At 38.9% G+C, this 15,867-nt stretch overlaps 1 protein-coding gene and 1 long non-coding RNA gene across 3 annotated transcripts in view; one reads left to right on the forward strand and one right to left on the reverse strand.

The window, feature by feature from the left end:
* Positions 1-604: 604 nt before the first annotated feature.
* The window catches only part of LOC115527383 (cytochrome P450 2C21), a 29,433-nt gene continuing 14,170 nt past the window's right edge, over positions 605-15,867 (forward strand). The window contains exons 1-7 of one of the 2 annotated variants that reach the window (XM_030334983.1): positions 605-931; positions 1,025-1,326; positions 5,732-5,894; positions 7,719-7,868; positions 9,892-10,052; positions 11,829-12,002; positions 12,858-13,011. In XM_030334983.1, the coding sequence (XP_030190843.1) occupies positions 1,084-1,326; positions 5,732-5,894; positions 7,719-7,868; positions 9,892-10,052; positions 11,829-12,002; positions 12,858-13,011 (1,045 nt within the window). In that variant the 5' untranslated portion in view covers positions 605-931; positions 1,025-1,083. The remainder of the gene's footprint in view (positions 932-1,024; positions 1,327-5,731; positions 5,895-7,718; positions 7,869-9,891; positions 10,053-11,828; positions 12,003-12,857; positions 13,012-15,867) is intronic. The other variant, XM_030334984.1, reaches the window with a different exon arrangement.
* LOC115527384 lies at positions 6,755-12,419 on the reverse strand. The gene is made up of 3 exons (XR_003972909.1): positions 12,351-12,419; positions 7,985-8,096; positions 6,755-6,864 (listed from the first exon to the last, which is right to left on the reverse strand). It is a non-coding gene; the product is annotated as an uncharacterized LOC115527384 (long non-coding RNA).

Consider the following 15,867-nt stretch of genomic DNA (forward strand, 5'->3'; position numbering starts at 1 on the left):
ATGTTCTCATTTCTTAAGTGTGATATTTGTCGTGCCTTGTTGGATTTTTCTCAAATGTATTTTGAGTCTTGAAGTTTTGTTCATATCTTTGAGCTTCTAGACACTTTCAAATATTTATAGTATTGAATTCTGGAGTATATTTCCTTACCCACATGAGATTAAGCAATGTATTCTGGTTATAGGACCCTCATTGGAAATGGATGTACAAGGGGAAGGAGGGGTGATATGCAGCCAAAGGACATTCCACTGTTTAAGTGATTTCTTTCTTTGACTTGGTAGATCCCTGTCTTCTAATGTCTTTTGACCCTGAATCCCCTTTGGGAGTTAAGTGTGTCAGAACGCCTCACATATATTGGGACACCTGGGTGGCTCAGTTGGTTAAGCATCAGACTTAGGCTCAGGTCATGATCTCATAATTTGTGAGTTCAAACCCCGTGTTAGGCTCTGTGCTGACAGCTAGGAGCCGGGAGCTTATTTTGGAATCTGTGTTTTCCTGTCTCTGCCCCTCCCCTGCATGTGCGCTCGCTTGCTCTCTCTCTCTCTCTCTCACTCTCATACACACACACGCGCGCTCTCTCTCTCTCTCAAAAATAAACATTAAAAATTTTTTAATTAAAAAAAAAAAAGAACTCTTGACATATAGAAAGGGGCTCTGCCAAGAGTTGGGATATCTCTACTCTTCTTTAGGAAAGACTAGCTCTGTATATTCTTCTTTTTTACCCTGCCTTCTCCCTACTATCTCTTAATTCTGGCCTTTTCCTGGATTTTCTGTGAAAAGGCACTGAGAGAGTGCTGCTTTCTTCTGCTCATGTAGTAGTAATTTTTGACATGAGATACTCTCTTTCATCATTTGTCAAGATCATGAGTTCCAGCCCTTTGAAAATCTGATAGTTTTCAGTTTTACTGTTAAAATATGACCATCTCTGAAGAAGTAAGAGTTACTGTTTTAGTTGGGATTACCAATGAAAACCTAGATATTTATCAATACTAAAGTGACTGTTTTTGTTTTACTCTTTGCTAATAGGTCAAAATCCACTGAAGATAAAAAAGTATCCAAAAGGTTGAAGATTTAGTGCATGTTTGATGATCAGCTGGAACTTAGTATTTATAAAACCTTTGGATTCCAAGCTTCCAACTGCACTTACACAAGGTACAACAATGGATCTTTTCATAGTTCTGGTGATTTATCTTTCTTGTTTGATTCTTTTTTTTCTCTGGAATCAAAACTGTGCCAAAGGGAAGCTACCACCTGGCCCCACTCCTCTGCCAATCGTTGGAAATATTTTGCAGATAAATACTAATAATGTAAGCAAATCCATAAGCAAGGTGAGTATGATTACTTTTCTTCCAACTGTTTGCGGTTACAGCCATATATCTAAATAAAATATGGCCCCAGCCATATTTGCAGGGGTGCAATTTTGATTGGGATTGTGTTGAATGTGTAGATAGCTTTGGGTAGTATTGACATTTTAACAATATTTATTCTTCCAATCCATGAGCACAGAATGTTTTTCCATTTCTCTGTATCTTCTTTAATTTCCTTCATAAGCTTTCTATAGTTTTCAGCATACAGTTCTTTTACATCTTTGGTTAGGTTGATTCCTGGGTATTTTATGATTCTTGGTGCACTTGTAAATGGGATCAGTTTCTTTATTTGTCTTTGTGTTGCTTCATTATTAGTGTATAAGAATGCAACTGATTTCTGTACATTAATTTCGTATCCTGCAACTTTGCTGAATTCATGTATCAGTTCTAGCAGACTTTTGGTAGAGTCTATCGGGTTTTCCATGTATAATATATTGTCTGCAAAAAGTGAAAGCTTGACTTCATCTTTGCCAATTTTGATGCCTTTGATTTCCTTTTGTTGTCTGATTGCTGATGCTAGGACTTCCAACACTATGTTAAACAACAGCAGTGAGAGTGGACGTCCCTGTCGTGTTCCTGATCTCGGGGGGAAAGCTCTCAGTTTTTCCCCATTGAGGATGATATTAGCTGTGGGCTTTTCATAAATGGCTTTTATGATGTTTAAGTATGTTCCTTCTATCCCGACTTTCTCAAGCATTTTTATTAAGAAAGGATGCTGAATTTTGTCAAATGCTTTTTCTGCATCGATTGACAGGATCTTACGGTTCTTTTCTTTTCTTTTCTTAATGTGATGTATCACATTGATTGATTTGCGAATGTTGAACCAGCCCTGCAGCCCAGGAACGAATCCCACTTGATCGTGGTGAATAATTCTTTTTATATGCTGTTGAATTCGATTTGCTAGTATCTTGTTGAGGATTTTTGCATCCATATTCATCAGGGATATTGGCCTGTAGTTCTCTTTTTTTGCTGGGTCTCTGTCTGGTTTGGGAATCAAAGTAATGCTGGCTTCATAGAATGAGTCTGGAAGTTTTCCTTCCCTTTCTATTTCTTGGAATAGCTTGAGAAGGATAGGTATTATCTCTGCTTTAAATGTCTGGTAGAATTCCCCATCACTCCTCATCAGGGAAATACAAATCAAAAGCACACTGAGATATCACCTCACGCCAGTCAGAGTGGCTAAAATGAACAAATCAGGAGACTATAGATTCTGGTGAGGATGTGGAGAAATGGGAACCCTCTTGCACTGCTGGTGGGAATGCAAACTGGTGCAGCCACTCTGGAAAACAGTGTGGAGGTTCCTCAAAAAATTAAAAATAGATCTACCCTGTGACTCAGCAATAGCACTGCTAGGAATTTACCCAAGGGATACAGGAGTGCTGATGCATAGGGGGCACTTGTACCCCAATGTTTATAGCAGCACTTTCAACAATAGCCAAATTATGGAAAGAGCCTAAATGTCCATCAACTGATGAATGGATAAAGAAATTGTGGTTTATATACACAATGGAATACTACTTGGCAATGAGAAAGAATGAAATATGGCCTTTTGTAGCAATGTGGATGGAACTGGAGAGTGTGATGCTAAGTGAAATAAGTCATACAGAGAAAGACAGATACCATATGTTTTCAGTCTTATGTGGATGCTGAGAAACTTAACAGAAGACCATGGGGGAGGGGAAGGAAAAAAAAAAGAGAGGGAGAGAGCCAAATCATAAGAGACTCTTAAAAACTGTGAGAATAAACTGAGGGTTGATGGGGGGTGGGAGGGAGGGTAGGGTGGGCGATGGGCATTGAGGAGGGCACCTGTTGGGATGAGCACTGGGTGTTGTATGGAAACCAATTTGACAATAAATTTCATATTAAAAAGAAAAGAAGTGATTTTAAAGAGAAGTGTTCATTGGGTATCCAGCTAGAAGGTTGCCAGAGAGGATGAGATCCATGAGATGATTGTTAAAATTGCCAAAAGAAGGAATTCCCTGTCCATGTTGTGAGCAGGTCCCCTTTTCAGTAATTATTCTTTGGTAAACTCTAATGGCAATGAAACTGTTTTCAATTTAAAAAAAAGTTCTGATCTACAGATCACAACACTAAAAATTTCCTAAAAACACACATTTTTTTAAGTCAAGGAAATACGGTCCCAGAATTGTTTCTATTATATTTGCTCAATGAATGTGTGAATAACTACTCTATTCCTAGCTATTTATATAGCAGTACCTCTCTAAATCTTGAAGGGATTGTCTGAAATCTGTCTTTGCTGAGACAGCTAGTTACCAGAGCACAGCTTCTGGAAACCCCTTTCTGTGTTTTGCGCTAAGAGATTGAAAGAGATTATGTCAGCACCCTAGCTCATCTGCTTGTTAACTCACAGCATTGGGCAAGTTTTAAAAATCTCTCTCAGTGTTAATTTCCATTCCTTTGAAATGTGAATAACAGTTCTATTTTGTGCAGTGTCCTTCAATATATCATATATTCAACAAGCTATTGAATATCTACTTTGTTAGATGCTGGGGATTTTTTTTTTTAAGTTTATTTTTTTTTGAGAGAGACAGAGAGAGAGAGAGAGAGAGCATGCAGGGGAGGGGCAGGGGGAGAGAGAGAGAATCCCAAGCAGGGTCCATGCACAAAGTCCGACATGGGGCTTGATCTCATGTACTGTGAGATCATGACTTGAGCCAAAATCAAAAAGTCGGATGCTTAACTGACTGAGCCATCCAGGTGCCCCAGTGCTGGGGATTTTCAATGGTAAATGAAAAAGAAAAAACAGACCCTGGCATTATGGAATTTATAGTCTATAGGGTAGGCATGTTTTGTAAAATAATCACTCAAATAAGTGTGTGATTACAAACCATGTAACAGGGACACAATAGAAAGAGGCCATGCAGCTCGGTGGAGCAGGAATGGGAGGAATGTCAGTAAAGCGTTCTCTGAGGAAGTGAAGCTGAAGCTGAGATCTAAAGAATGTTCAAGCATTAACCAGACAAAATGCAGATGGAAGTTCATTCCAGGCGGTTTCATTCTGGAGGAGAATTAGTTGTTATTGTCTCTGAAAGAGGACCAATTTGGTAAAAACATGGTGTGGGATATGATTGGAGAAATAGTTGCCAGAAATGTAAGTCTTACAAGGCTTTTAAAACTATTGGTCCTGGGGCACCTGGGTGGCTCAGTCACTTACGTGTCCAACTTCGGCTCAAGCCATCTTGGTTCATGAGTTCGAGCCCTGCGTCAGGCTCTGTGCCAACAGCTCGGAGCCTGGAGCCTGCTTCGGATTCTGTGTCTCCCTCTCTCTCTGCCCCTCCCCTGCTTGTGCTCTATCTCTCTCTCTTTCTCGCTCTCTCAAAAATAAATATTAAAAAAAAAGAATATTGGTCTTTAGCACAAGAGCAATGTGATGCCATTAACGTGCTTAAAGGACTCTCATGTTAACATTTGCCTTGTGAAAAGAGCACTCTGGTTGCTTTATGGAGAATGAATTGTAAGGTAGCAGGAGGACTCAAACCTTGGACAAGTTGAAGGAGTAATTTAGTATACCAAAGAAGCTGCCATGACAGAAAGACCCCAATAACACAATGGCTTCAGGAAGATAAGAGCTTATTTCTATCTCACATCATGAGATCGAGGTGAGTGCTGCTGGGCTGCCTCTCTTCCTTGCGGTCATCTAGAGAACCAGTTTTTCTTTGTCTTCTAGTTGACCATCCTGGGCACCTAGGCTATTGTTCTCATGTGCATGGAGGCAGTGAGGTTGTTCCCATGCTGTCCTTTCAGTCCCCGGGTAGGGGGAGAAATGGAGGGCATGCAATTACCATTTATACAAAAACGTAGGATTTGCACACATCATTTCTGCTAATATCAGTTCACGAAAACTTAGTCACATGGCCGCACAGGGAAGCTGGGAAATGTCTGCAACCATGTTGCCATGTCTTTATGTATTTAGAGGTCTCTAGTGCTAAAAAGACGTAGAGAGTGGATAATGAGGGATGATTGGTAGTCTACACATGGGACAAGATGGAGGAGCCTCCCTTAAGCAGGACAAGAAACACATTATTGTAACTATAGGAAGAAAGAAATTTGGTGCAGCTGTAGGTTTGGCAGATAAAAGTTAATAAAAGAATATGAATAAATTCCATAATATAATATCTGTCACATAGTAGGAGCTGAATAAAGGTTAACTATTGATGACGATAATAATAATAGCAATGTGTCTAATAATATAATTACCACTTAATGTGATTAAGTTACTAGTTCTAGAAGTTGAGATCTTTTATATTAGGTGAGTGAGTATAAAATATCTCTTGAGTAAAGAGACTTATCTACATTTTTAGTTTTGAAATTCTCACTACTCCTGTACCTTATATTGCTTTCCCAGCTAGCAGAGAGTTACGGCCCTGTGTTCACTGTGTACTTTGGCATCAAGCCCACTGTGGTGATATACGGATATGAAGCAGTAAAAGAAGCTCTAATTGATCAGAGTGAGGTGTTTTCTGGCAGAGGCCCTTTCCCAGTGCTGGACAAATTTGTCCAGGGATTAGGTATGTCTCCATTTGGGGAACATATGTGGGTTTGTAAGTTGCAAAGACTTATAAACTAAGGGATTGAGAAATTGTAAGTATTTAGAGAAGCCTATGAAAATATCATAATTCCAACATTTTTTTTCCATAAAGGATCATTAATCCATATTTTAGATTCGGAAAGTGACAAGGTGTCTCCATGAAACATAAAATGCAATGAAAGCAAATCACCTAACCATTAATGTGCTATAAATTTGTGTTCATTTGAAAATATGGCCAGTTAGGATAATGTTCATTTCAGTTAAGATAATAAGAGACAGAAAAAGAAGGAAGGAAAATGACTCAATTATCCTAGCCACCAAACATTTTGCTTTTTGGCCTGAGTCATGGTTGCCAAGAGACTAGTTTAGGAAACTTGAATAGTGTGCATGGAACCAGCATAGGTTTGAAATATTCCCAGTCTTGACTTCAATCTTTTATTCTTCAAAAAAAAAGGCGTAAGAAATATTTGAATCCAATAGAATACAATCCTTATACATACACAGATAAGCTCTGGAAAGAGGATTATAGAAAAACACATAGTGAGTACACATGGATTGAGAGTGATATTAGAAAAAGCTTTTTAAATCCAAATTGGTCATAGGATCCTCCTCATATGTTATCTCTATATGAAGAGGCCCTAGAACAGTACCTGGCACATAGTTCACTTGGTTCTCAGGTGGCTGAACCAAATGGAACTGAGTTGTTGCTAGGGGACCAACAATAAGAAGAAAGAAAGAAAGAGAGAAAGAGAGAAAGAGAGAAAGAGAGAAAGAAAGAAAGAAAGAAAGAAAGAAAGAAAAAGAAAGAGAGAGAGAGAGAGAGAGAGAGGAGGGAGGGAGGAAAGAAAAATAAATTTAAAAAGGTTTTTATGTTAAGTACTTGAACTGTCTTCCATTTGTTTCTGGAGCTGGCCTTAAACTGTCCAGTCCTCTGGTGGGTCACTGGGTTCCTGTAAAAAGAGATAAGGCCTGAATGGAGTCACTTCCTCCTCTACACTGTTCTTTAAAATCTCTATGGACAAGTATCATACGAGAATTGTTTTTTCTCCTGATATTGTGTTGGCTTCTAGAAGTCTGATATTGACCTTCCTTGGTGTTAAAACCATATTTCATGGCAGAGACATTACACACAGAAGGGAAATGTTAAAATGAGGAGGGCAGAGGCTGTGTCTCTTATCAGAGGAATAGATTTTCATGAACTTCCTTCCAGTGCACAAGTAAGTGCTCTCTCTCCTTCTCTTGAGAATTGACTCTTTTTGTTGCCTCTCCTACAATTCACTTACAACATACAAAAATCAGCCCTGAAAATTTCACCTACAACTTGGAGTCACCATGATGTATTAGCTGTGTGGTCCACAGAGCTAGCATTTTGCCTCCATGATCACCAGTAAAATGGAGACAAAACGCTTGGTTCACAGAGTTATTCTGAGGTTAAAGGAGCTAATAGATGGAGAAGAAGAGTTAAGTAACATGTAAAACCCAGAGTCTTGACAGATACGAGGCTGGGCTAACAGAAAGCAGGTTAAGCAGGGCTCATTGGAATTCTTATGGCTGGCACCACACCATAGTTACATTCCTGCTTAAGTGTCATTATCATTTGCTGAGATAAAGACTCAGCTAGAATTGATGGCAATGGAGGTCATTCTTCTCTCTCTCTTTTTTAAGGAGGCTTTTTTTTTTTTTTTTCAACGCAGGGCTTGAACTCATGACTTTGAGATCAAGACCTGAGCTGAGATTAAGAGTTGGACCCTTAACCTACTAAACTACCCAGGCATCCCTCCCTTTTTTTTTTTTTTTCTGATAGGAATTGTTTTCAGCAATGGAGAGCAGTGGAAGCAAGTCCGGCGTTTCTCCTTCATGGTTTTGCGAAATATGGGCGTGGGGAAGAAGAGTATTGAAGACAGAATTCAAGAGGAGGCCTTGTATCTGGTGGAAGCATTAAGAAAAACCAATGGTGTGTATTTCTTTACGTATTTAACAGTAATAGTTTGGGAGGACTATATGCTCTTTCAAATAGACTACAGAGAAATCTGATGGCTCAAGCACCATAGAAGTTTACTTTTTGCTCACATGACAGTAGTGAAGTGAAGGGGTTGGCACAATAGCCTTTTCAGGCACCAGGTTGACAGGAGCCTTGATATCTTCAACACATGGCATCTAGTATCACCCAGGATTCATCTCTCTGCAGGGTAGCAGAAGGAGCAAAGAACAAAGAAAAGAGCAAATAAGGTTTTCAGTAGGCTGGGTATGACAATGGCAGACATTCCATGGGCTTTAACTCAGTCTCAGGACCATACCAGCTCTAAGACGCAGTGTGAGATGTGGTTCTCTGTGTGCACAGAAAAGCAAGGAGAACGAGGATTTGGATAATGAGCTAGTAGTTTTGGCCACAATAACTTGAAAAATGAAGTAATTTCTCTAGTAACTTCTTGAGAACATTGCAAACATTTCACAGTATATATATGTCAAGTCATTATGCTGTGCACTTTAAACTTACACAGTGCTGTCAATCATATCTTAGTAAAATCAGGAGGAAAAAAAGCACGAGTGGTTCAGCACTAGGATTCATGCCAAATCCTTCTCAGTGCTTAGGGCTGCTATATAGCTCACCTGGAGGATTATGGATGTGAATGGAGTGAGCCTCGGTAGCACAAATTGGCTCAGTGTGTGTATTTGTGTATGCACGTGCCAGACTGGGAGAGGAGGTGGAAGACGAAGGGGTAGACGAGTCGTGGCAGAGAAGGAGTAAGATCAGGATCATAAGACATATATGGTTTTTGAACCTCAATATTTAAATATTTTTCAAGAACACTGTTAAGGAAATAGTACTATTTTCTTTTTAAAAAATTTTTTTGTAATGTTTATATTTGAGAGAGAGAGAGAGAGAGAGAGAGAGTATAAACAGGGGAGGGGCAGAGAGAGAAGGAGACACAGAATCTGAAGCAGGCTCCAGGCTCTGAGCTGTCAGCCCAGAGCCCGACATGGGGCTCAAACTCATGAACCAGAGATCATGACCTGAGCTGAAGTTGGACACTTAACCAACTGACCCACCCAGGTGCCCCATTATAGTACTATTTTCTACATGGTGGGTTTTTTTCAATATTATTTTTTTTAAGTTTATTATTTATGTTGAGAGAAACAGAGAGTGCTCAAGTAAGGGAGGGGCAGAGAGAGGGAGAGAGAATCCCAAGCAGGCTCCATGCCTCCAGCAGAGCCCAACGTGGGGCTCAAATCCACAAAAGCTCGAGATCATGACCTGAACCAAAACCAAGAGCCGGGTGCTTAACCATTTGAGTCACCCAGGTGCCCGGCATTGTGTTTTTTAACCAATGTTATATATTGTCCAGACAAGTTGTTTCCCTTTTTTTTTCCTGCTATTAATATTAAACATGCCATTTTTACAAGTATTTGCACTTCTTTCTTCCTTGGAATAAATTTCTGGAGGTGGCAATAGAGTTTCAATGACTGTCATTTGGACTTTTGATGTCTATCAACAAAGAACGGGTGGGAGACCTGGCAGAAGAGGGATACAGATGTGAGGCTTATACTATGCATATGGTTTTGCAAAATTTCAACTTAATATATTAAATATTTTTACAGGTTTAATCTATAAATGTTTATCAAGAACATTATTAACAGACTAGTACAGTGTTCCATTATTTACCTATGCTTATCCAGACTGTGCCCAGTAATTCTTGTGAATTATCTTGTGGATCTTATTTGGGGAACACTTGGGGGAACTCTTGGGAAGTTCCCCAAGGAGAACACTTGGGGGGAAATAAGTAGACTGGAGTAGACAGCTTTGTTTGGGGAAGGACAATAAATTTTAGGCATGTTGAGTTTATAGTGATCACATGTCCAGGGAATTCCTATACTTAAAAAAAATCCCAGAAGTTAACCCTTCTTAATTGTTTAAAACAGTCAACTTAAGATTTATATGAAAATTGTGCTCTAACCTTTAACTTTTATTGTTTTAGCATCTCCCTGTGATCCTACTTTCCTTCTGGGCTGTGCTCCCTGCAATGTGATCTGCTCCGTTGTTTTCCAGAATCGTTTTGAGTATGATGATGAGAAATTTTCAATCTTGATAAATTATTTTCATGAAAACCTCCTAATTTCAAGCAACTCCTGGATACAGGTAATGTCAATGTTCTCCTTATTTTTATTCTTGTTCTAGTTTTTTTAAAAAATGTGTTTAAGTAATCTCTACACCCACCACGGGGCTCGAACTCACAACCCCTGGATCAACAGCCACATGGTCTTTCAACTGAGCCAGCCAGGTGCCCCCAGCCAAGGTTCTTTTTAAATGGGAAATAATTTTCAGGGCACCTGGGTGACTGAGTGGGTTATCTGACTCTTGATTTCGGCTCGGGTCATGATCTCAAAGTTCGTGGATTTGAACCCTGAGTCAAGCTCTGTGCTGACACTGTGGAACCTGCTTGGGATTCTCTCTCCCCCCTCTCTCTCTGCCCCTCCCCACTTGCACACGATCTCTCTAAACAAATAAATAAATGAATAAATAAATAAACTTAAAAAAAAATCAGGGCACCTGGGTGGCTCAGTCGGCTAAGCATCTGACTTTGGCTCAGGTCATGATCTCACAGTTCATGAGTTCGAGCCCCACGTCAGGCTCTGGGCTGACAGCTCAGAGCCTGGAGCCTGCTTCGGATTCTGTGTCTCCCTCTTCCTCCCCCTTTCCTCTACTCGCATGCTCTCTCTCCCAAAAATAAACATTTAAAAAAAATATTTTTTTAAATAAAAATAAATAAATAAATGGGAAATAATTTTCTAGGTAATCTATCACTCATGCCTACCTTGGTCCTTTGCCCTATTTCCAAATGGCTAAAGTAATGTCTATCAAATTATCATTTGTAGCCAATTAGTGACTTATCAAATCAATTTAATGTATTGAAATGAAATTTAAAACATGAAATATAGTAATAGAGAAATGTAGTATAGTTCATCAATTATAGCAAGGTATTTTTTTGAGAAACCTTTTTTATATCCATAGATGAAGAAGGTGGTGATGTAAAACGTATGTCTTACTATAGTAGAGTGTCAGAAAATGTTAGTATCTTATGTTGTATGATCATTAAGAACTAAAGTTCTGTGTGGATCAAAAGGTTATGATGTGTTCCACCTGGAAAGGACTCTTGAGAACAAAGCATCTACTCGTTTTTGGACCAGGAAACTGTCACCCAGAGATATTAAGCATATTTTCCAAAATGGCCTAGCCAAGGCAAGGAATGAGCTAGACCCAGAATCTAGATTTCTCAATTCTCTGTCTAGTTGGATACATGCTACCAGCCTGAATAAATTGCTTCAGTGCCTAACAACGGTATTAAGTCGTGAAGTACTGTCTAGAGCAGAGTCCATACACTCTAGGACTAGCAATGGACAGAAAAATAAGGGCAATGTGCACATTCTTAAAGGTATAAAACTCCTAAATAAAAATAAGCTAATTTAGCCATTTCTTTAATTTTTCTGATGTAGTTTCTTAATTACAAAAAAAAAAAAAAAAGCCCTGCAAATTTTTTTAGGGGGCTGTAGAAATATGTGTAAGTAAACCAGGATGAACACTAGGTTCTAGCTCTGTTGCTAGTTTGGTGTCTTAGAATGGTTGACTAACCTTTCTGAACCTTAGTATTCTCCTTTGGAAGAGGTGATATACTCCTGGATTCCTTCATAGAGTTATGGTTGGGAAATTAAATGGTTCTGAAATTGCTTTGTGACTTGTGCATACTCTAACTCCGAACATTTTGTCAGTTCTCTCTCCTTCAAGTTCCAAGTATGTTCTAGTGAGGGAAGCGTGTCTTACCTTTATCTACTCAGCATAGAACTTGGTGTCTGATGCATAATATGAGCCTATAGAACTTTGCTGAGTGAATTAATGAGTGATTCTTTCCTCTTTCAGCTCTGCAATGCTTTTCCTCTTTTAATACACTTTCCAGGATGTCACAATGTGTTACTTAAAAACATTGCTAACCAATGTAAGTTTATTGTGGAAAAAATAAAAGAACACCAAGAATCCCTGGACCTCAGTAACCCTCGAGACTTTATTGACTACTTCCTGATCAAAATAGAAAAGGTATAATGTGACCCTTTATCTTTGTGGGTGGTGAGACTCATGGATTAGCTTTGTTCTTCCCAGTGAAATTGGGATATACTGAAGATGTATTAATTGCTTGCATAACCTATAATTGTGCAAATCATTGGGTATCTCGAGATATTTCTAAATTCTCACTGAAAGTGACTTAGGAGGTTTTATATTTATCATGTGAAAGCTGTTTTTTTTAATTTGAGAACAGACTGAAATACACACACATTCAAGATAAATGATACACAACATAATCATCCTTCATCAAGTAAGTTCTGAGAATGGAAGATGTAACAGATAAGGGAACACAGGAACAGATAGGAATCTAGAAAGGCTTACCTTTGGAATGGCACTAGGAAATCTTCACAGATGAGGTAGGTTTTGAAGAAACTATAGCTTAGATGAACAGACATAAAGTAGGTCCAGGGAACGGTAAGTGCAGTGATTAAGTGTGTGGAACTTTCAGAGAGGTGATCTTGATTGTAACTGAGCAACTGTCATGGATGTGATGACTGATGAGGTTGGGAATATAGCTGCATTGTGGGGGATGGGTGGTTCTGGAGGCTGGAATGAGAAAAACAGACATTATAAAATAGGTAATTAGATACTAGAATGGACAGTGAGTAGCAGTGAGGACTTGATAAAAATTATGTTTCAAAGAAATTATAGAGGAACTGATCGACTCTAGGGGATGAGAAAGTGAAGAATCAGAAAGGGCTTGTTGGAAGTTTATAACTCTGAGTATATTTTAACTGTAGCCCTCACACCAGATAACGGTGTCATATTGAGTTATGTTACCTCTGAGGCTCTTTCATTTATCAAGTAATTCTAACACATTATTTCTAGGAAAAACACAATAAACAGTCTGAATTTACCATGGACAACTTGATCTTTACTGTCTGGGATGTGATTAGTGCAGGAACAGAGACAACGAGCACCACCCTGAGGTATGGACTCCTGCTCCTGCTGAAGCACCCAGAGGTCACAGGTATGGTCACAGGTGATGGGCAGGATGAAATTCCTGGTAGACATTAGAAGGCGACACTGACAACTATCCCGCTCTTCACCTGCCTAGACAATGCACAGGAAAATTTTTCCATCATTAGGAGCGCCTGGGTGGCTCAGCCAATTAAGCATCTGACTCTTGATTTCTGCTCAAGTCATGATCTCACAGTTTGTGGGATTGAGCACCGAGTCTGGCTCTGAGCTGACAGTGTGGAACCTGCTTGGGATTCTTTCTTTCCCTGTCTCTCTCTCTGCCCCTCCACCGCTCATTCTCTCTCAAAAATAAATAAATAAACATTTAAATAAAAAAATATTTCTGGGGCACCTGGTTGGCTCAGTCGGTTGGGCATCCGTCCCACTTTGGCTCAGGTCATGATCTCACAGCTGTGAGTTCAAGCCCTGCGTCGGGCTCTGTGCTAACAGCTCAGAGCCTGGAGCCTGCTTTGGATTCTATGCTTCCCTCTCTCTGGGTCCATCCCCTGCTTGAACTCTGTCTCTCTGTCTGTCTGTCTCTCTCTCTCTGTCTCTCAAAAATAAAGATTAAAAAAATTTAAAAAAATATTTCCATCATTAGTACATCTTCCTGTCATTGGATAAATTAAATTCAAATTCAATTATAGTACAAAAAGATAATGAAATATTTAAACAGCAGCAGAAATTTGAAGGGCAGAGGCCATTGTTTTCTCTGCTGTGGTGGAATGTCCCTGATTTGTGTTGGGACAGATGCAATAAGCAGAGTTTTCTTAGGATCTAAAAGGATCAGCCTTCTGCTTTCTCTAAAAAGATGTCACTTGACATGCCTTCCATGTCCAGATAAATGTATTTTTGTCAAAGGATATTTTTTTAAGTTTATTTGTTTTTGAGAGAGAGAGAGAGAGAGAGAGTGAGAAGGCTCGAGAGGGAGAGAGAGAGAATCCCAAGCAGGCTCTGCACTGTCAGCACAGAGCCGGATGTGGGGCTCGAACTCACAAAACTGCAAGATCATGACCCCAGCCAAAATCAAGGTTCCAACGCTTAAGCGACTGAGCCACCCAGGAGCCTATATCAAAAGATATTTCTTCTCAAATGAATTTGCAGTGTAAGGATTGACTCAACGAAATTACAATCTTTCTTTATCAAAGAGACTCCCTAAATAAAACTTTATTCAAATAAATTCTTTTCAAATATACCCTTTTGGGCAAATAAATTCTTCCTCACAAATATGATTTCTCTTGCAAATACCTTTCCATTTTTCCTCCTTTTTTTTTTTTATTGAGTGCTAATCTCAGAGGATATTTCCTTCACTACTGTATAGTGTTCTGTGCTTTGGCACATTAAGACACTCTTAGTACAGTTACATCTCAGGAAGCTTTTCTCCATGACATCACCAGATTTTTCTCCTTTGTTGAAGGTCCTTCTGTCCTCCCATTATAAAGAATAACTGCTTTCCAAATGATGCAATTTACAAGCATAGCCTCAAAATTCCCGTTTTCATACGTTGTGCGATATAATGGCGCTATTTCCTTTGAGTGACATGCTTTCAGCCAAATAACTTCACTAATTCTTATTAGACCTATGTTGACTATGACTATGAATACCAAGACATTTTTCTCCAAACCTTTAAGTCTTGTGTATATTGCAAAAGCCCTTTTTGTGTAATATTTCCACATTGCTTCCATTTTCATTTTTTCTTACATCACATCCGTTTGTATTTTTCTTTTCTTCCCATTTTCATCCCTTACTGTGCCATTCTTTTAAGCATTCTGATTTTACAAGTAGCTCCTAACCACTTTATATAATCACTCTCTTCTAGATAAAAATCCAGCCTCTCAACCTGAGAAGGTAAAACTTCAAACTTCTCTAAAATTCCTAAGTTTTCTTGATAGCTACCAAACCACAGAATTTTCACATAATCCATTAACAAAGACTCCTTCTTCAGGTAGTAGATAAATACCATTTGACCAAAGTAGCAACATGGTACTGGAGAAAATGGGTTATAGACTATCTACAGTGGCTTTGGATTCTGACTTTACTAGTAAGTAGCTGTGTGACCTCAACTCATGACTATCTCTCTGCTTATCTTGGCCCCTCATCTGTTTAAGGGAGATGATAATGCTTCCTAACATTCATAGAGCCTCTCCCTCGTAAGAAAAAGTTAATAAACGTTTGTTTTAACTAATGAGTAGTCCTACTTAAACTATGTATCATATATTTTGCAAATAAAGGAAAAATATAACTCATTAACATAAATTACATAAATTTCATTTCAATTAACATAACATAAATTTCAGTAATCTTATTCAATTGCTAAGACTGTGGGTTTGGAAATGAGAAAAACCACGTAATACCTGGGTGTCCTTGAGAAGTATATTTACTTTTATAGACCTGTTTCCTCATTTTTAAGACACATAAAATAATACCTAACACATAGACCTATTTTGAGGAATTATAAAGTAATGTAATATGTCATACAACATGCCTGTCATATGTTGCATTCTAAATAAATGTTAACTTCTTGTTACTATGTGCTGAATCAAATATCTTATTCAGTTCTATTTATTAAGCATCTATGGCACTGGATAGTTCTTACCCTCTTGGAACTTACATATTTATTAATTAAAAAAAAATTTTTTTTAATGTTTGTTTATTTTTGAGACAGAGAGAGACAGAGCATGAACGGGGGAGGGTCAGAGAGAGAGGGAGACACAGAATCCGAAGCAGGCTCCAGGCTCTGAGCTATCAGCACAGAGCCCGACGCGGGGTTCAAACTCACGGACTGCGAGATCATGACCTGAGCCGAAGTCGGACACTTAACCAACTGAGCCACCCAGGCGCCCCTGGAACTTATATACTTAAAATGAAAACTGAGGAT

Source organism: Lynx canadensis, chromosome D2 (assembly GCF_007474595.2).
Source record: "Lynx canadensis isolate LIC74 chromosome D2, mLynCan4.pri.v2, whole genome shotgun sequence".
NCBI classification, from domain to species: Eukaryota; Metazoa; Chordata; class Mammalia; order Carnivora; family Felidae; genus Lynx; species Lynx canadensis.